Genomic DNA, 4,886 nt, shown 5'->3' with positions numbered 1-4,886 from the left:
ACTAAATTAGTTTGACATTTTTCTGTTAAAATAGGAAAGTCGCAGAGAAAATAAATAAATACCACATCTGCCATTTAAAATTAAAGGCTAAGCAACATATAAACAAAACTGAGTGGAACTCCTTCAAGGACAGCGCATCCACACTTTGCTCCATCCTTATTCTGCTGTCACTCATCGACAACCTGCCTGTTCTGTCTGATGGCCGTATATTTACCACAGGTACAGCCTGCTCTGAGCATCGTTATGCACATGCTGTGCACAGACCACAGCAAATAAAATGTGTGACGTTTAAAGCATGCGTGCAGCGCGTGCATAACAGTCCTAAGCGCAAACTGTACCAGTGGTCAATAAGAATAAAGCGCAGATAATGCTGTTCTAAATGGACGTCGGGAACGGGATATTGTTAGACCGCCCGCTCTCGTTCAAATTACAACAGATTTACCGACTGCTACCGCGTTTTATTCGGGAATTGAATCCCGTGGCGCAAAAAATCCAGTCGGTTGCAGACCTCTAATCTCAGTTGTCAAATAAAAAAATAGGAATTGTTAAACTTTCATCTGATCACATTTGAAAACATTAATTACATTTGTAATGTTTCATGCCTTCATGTGATTACCAGCATTTCTTTGATAATAAATTTATATTAGATTAAAAAAAAATCCAGAAAGCACAATTTCTGGAAAAAAATCATAGTGCCCTATTATTGTAATCTTTTTACTGTTAAACTTGAATTAATTCAATTGATTAGACATGCTTTTTTGTTGTTAAACTTTAATTAAAAGGGGATATAACAGAATTTGGGAAAACAATTAAACATTTCATAGGGCCCTACAAATTAATTTTGTTACATTTTAAAAACATTTTAATAAATGTTGTTAAATTGTAGTAAAATTTATGAGTTCAATTAATTAGATATGCGTTTTGATTACTAAAATTTTATTTAACCATTAAAACAGAGTCTAGACAAATTTAAACAGAAGAAAAAAATTGAATCCATAAACATTTAAACTGAAAAACGGAATTTGGGGGGAAAAAATGGAATTTGGGAATTTTTTATTTTTATTTTATAAGGCCAAACTTTAGAATCTTTGTGACATAAGATAAAGGACATTTGACCTGAGAAAGTTCCTTTAAGCAGGCATTCCTTCACCCGATTGGTCCGTCGCACGTGGAAAGCCTTCGTGATCTCCTGATTCATGAAGGCCTCGTTGTTGAGGATGTTGGCGACCATCATGCGCAAGTCAAACACCTCCAGCAGCTCAGCGATGTGTGCGATGTGCATCAGGTCCTTCTCGTGTTCGTCCAGCTGTCCCGTGTAAAGGTAACGCATGACTACGCGAAACGGCCCAAGCAGCACCGAGGGGTCCATGTGCACCACCGTCATCGGCCGAGAGATGAACATGACGGGGTCCTGGACCTTTTCTCTCCTGATGCTGACGAAAGCTCGACCCAAAGAAGATAAAAGCCACCTTCCACGTCCGCCCTCCAGGATCCCATCGGAGTCTGCGGCGATCAGGGTCCCGTCACTGATGCAGGCCCTGAGGTTGACCCTGCTTTCTTCATCGCTGCTCTCACACATGTCAAAGCTGGCAGCCCGCACGGGAGGCTCCCATCCGGTGGGTTGCTTACAGTCAGCCTCGGCCTTCACATCCTGGAGGAAAAGGTCGTAGAATTTCGAGGAGGCCGTGGCGAGGTAGACCTTATGAGCGAAGACTCGCTGGTTCTCATGGAGGACCAGAACCACATCAGCACACAGCGGCTCCTCCAGCAGCCGGCCCGGGTGCTCCTCGGTGGTGGAAGGGGGCGGAGGGATGACTATAACGGGTGGAGGAGGTTTGGGAGGCAGGAAGGGTGCCTGCAGGAGAGGCCGTTGGACGTCCCGCAAGTGAGACTTCCAGAACTGCAGGTGGCGCCGTGAGATGAGAGCAGCACGGATGGCATTGTCAAACACTTCCTTCACTCCAAACTGAGCCACCACGCTGGTCTCGTAGTACGGCACGCCCAACTCTTTGGCCACCTCACGACCCTTCTCAGGAGGAAGGATCTCATTCGCTTTGATGGGTCTGTAAGGTTGGTTCATAGAGAAATGTCAACAAAAAGGATGTACTGCAATATCTTTGATGTGAATGTTACATATTTGGTCTTTTATTAATGAAAAATGTCCAATACACGATGTTCATTTTACACTGAAGAGCCAATGAAAAACAGTTCAAAGACATACTGCAAGCCAAAGACATACGGATGGACCAAGACATTCTATGGCTAGTCAGAAGTAGATGATACTAATATGTATTGTAATGTTTGTATTTTTATATTTAGGAAATTTAGAGAAACAAGTGATTTTGGTCAAAATGAGTCTACTCCACCAAGCTACTGTTATAAGCATGATCCCCATCTGACTGGCCGTGGCGGCGGTGTTGCAACAATATATAGTGATATTCTCAATGTTACTCAGAAAACAGGATACAGGTTTAACTCATTCAAAATACTTCTACTAAATGTTACACTGTCAGATATGCAAAAGAAATCTATCGTATCTCTTGCTCTGGCTACTGTGTATAGACCGCCAGGGCCGTATAAAGATTTCCTAAAAGAATTTGCAGATTTCCTCTCAGACCTATTGGTTAATGTTGATAAATCGCTAATTGTCGGAGACTTTAACATTCACGTTGATAATATAAATGATGCGTTAGGACTTGCGTTTACAGACTTAATGAACTCTTTTGGAGTCAAACAAATCATAACCAGACCCACTCATCGTTTTAATCATACACTAGATTTAATTATATCGCATAGAATTGGAATTATATTGCATGATATTAACTATATGGCTCCGCGTTATCGTCCGGGTAGAACTATTATTCAAAAGATTCATAATGTGAAGCCGTTTGGTCAAGCCATTTTAAGATGTAAGTGTACATGATGTTTGGGACAGGGCCCAGGTTCCAAATTAAAGAGAAAATAATCAAACAAACCAGAAAATTAACTATATTTTGATACAATTAATGTGATAACAAATGTAGATTCTACAGCATCCAATACTTCAGCTTCATTCATTGCACCCAAAGAAAAACTGCAGTGCTTTACAACTATAGGACAGGAAGATCTAAAACTTGTCACTGCATCTAAACCAACAACATGTTAGATGAAACTTCTAAATTATCTAAGCTAACAGAGTGTGTTAACAATGTAAAAGACTGGATGACCAATCATTTTCTCCTATTAAATTTGGATAAGACTGAGATATTACTTATTGGACCAAAAAACAGTGCACAGAATCTAGTTGATTACAATTTGCATCTAGACGGATGTACTGTTACTTCCTCTATGCAAATTCATAGAAAATAAACAAAAATCCAAGGTTTTTATTTAGCACAGTGGCTAGATTAACAAATAATCAGACATCACCCAAACTAAATATTCCCTCACAGTTTAGTAGTGATGACTATGAATTTCTTTACTGATAAAATAGATAGCATCACAAATACTATAACAAATGTAGATTCTACAGCGTATAATACTTCAGCTTCATTCATTGCACCCAAAGAAAAACTGCAGTGCTTTACAACTATAGGACAGGAAGATCTAAATAAACTTATCACTGCATCTAAACCAACAACATGTTTATTAGATCATGTACCCACTAAATTACTGAAAGAGTTGCTACCTGTAGCAGAATAACCGCTCTCAATATTATTAACTTGTCATTATCTCTAGGTCACATCCCAAAACCCTTCAAGATGGCAGTTATTAAGTCTTTTATTAAGAAACTGCAACTAGATCTTAGTGAACTGGCAAATTACAGACCCATTTCAAATCTTTTAGGTTTCTTTTGTTTAAAATTTTAGAAAAAGTTCACTTGTGCTCCTTCCTGCAATAAAATTATATTTATGAAGAATTTCAGGTCAGGTTTCAGGCCCCATTACTATGGAAGCCCGTTTCCGCCACTGAATAAAAAAATAAAAAAAGGTAATTGCGACTTTTTTCTCTCGCAATTGCGAGTTTATATCTCGCAATTCTGACTTTTTTTTTCTCACAATTCTGACTTTTTTTCTCAGAATTGTGAGATATAAACTCGCAATTGCGAGTTAAAGTCCAATTATGAGGGGGGAAAAAAGACTCATAGGTTCTCAGAATTGTGAGTTTATATCTCGCAGTTCTGACTTTATATCTCTCAATTCTGACTTTTTAACTCGCAATTGCAAGTTTATATCACGCAATTCTGAGAAAAAAAGTCAGAATTGTGAGATAAAAAGTCGCAATTACCTGTTTTATATTTTATTCAGTGGCGGAAATGGGCCTCCATACGATAGCAAAGTCCACTAAAGGAGGTAGAGCTTTTTCGCATTTGGCTGCCAAACTCTGGAATAGCCTTCCTGATAGCGTTCGGGGTTCAGACACACGCTCTCTGTTTAAATATATATTAAAGACACATCTCTTTAGCCAAGCATTCACATAATGTATCTCATAACCTTGTACTTTAGTTACATCTGATCAAATGCACATTTCCATTCTTTTGCTTAGATAAACATTAGCGTAGGTGCTGTTCCAGCCATTACCTTCTCCGTTCCTGCCACGGGATTGGCATCCCTGGTAACTAGGAATTACACAAGCTTCAGTCTGAATCCAGCACTTACAAAGACCTGAGATGACCGAACACCTGAGAAGAGATGATGCCAACCCCCCCCACAGAGGACCTCAGATGATGCCAACCCTCAGACAACATACAAAACTACCAAATTTTTCTATAATGGACATCAACTTGAGATAGTCACCACTAATAAGCTATTACTAAATATAATGTAGAATCTTTCATTTTCTGTAAAGTTGCTTTGCAACGATTTGCATCGTGAAAAGCGCTATACAAATAAACTTGAATTGAACTG

The 4,886-nt window shown here is 39.1% G+C and overlaps 1 protein-coding gene across 2 annotated transcripts in view; it reads right to left on the bottom strand.

The window, feature by feature from the left end:
- Nucleotides 1-4,886, bottom strand: part of LOC107689301 (rho-related BTB domain-containing protein 2-like) — a 22,422-nt gene that overhangs the window by 12,335 nt on the left and 5,201 nt on the right. For both annotated transcript variants that reach the window (XM_016487244.1, XM_016487253.1), the window contains exon 5: nucleotides 1,117-2,063. In XM_016487244.1, coding sequence (XP_016342730.1) covers nucleotides 1,117-2,063 — 947 coding nt within the window. The remainder of the gene's footprint in view (nucleotides 1-1,116; nucleotides 2,064-4,886) is intronic.

The sequence above is a fragment of the Sinocyclocheilus anshuiensis genome, unplaced genomic scaffold (genome assembly GCF_001515605.1).
Source record: "Sinocyclocheilus anshuiensis isolate Anshui unplaced genomic scaffold, SAMN03320099.WGS_v1.1 scaffold393, whole genome shotgun sequence".
NCBI classification, from domain to species: domain Eukaryota; kingdom Metazoa; phylum Chordata; class Actinopteri; order Cypriniformes; family Cyprinidae; genus Sinocyclocheilus; species Sinocyclocheilus anshuiensis.
The sequence above is the reverse complement of the archived record's forward strand: the minus strand, read 5'-3'. Positions and strand labels throughout refer to the sequence as shown.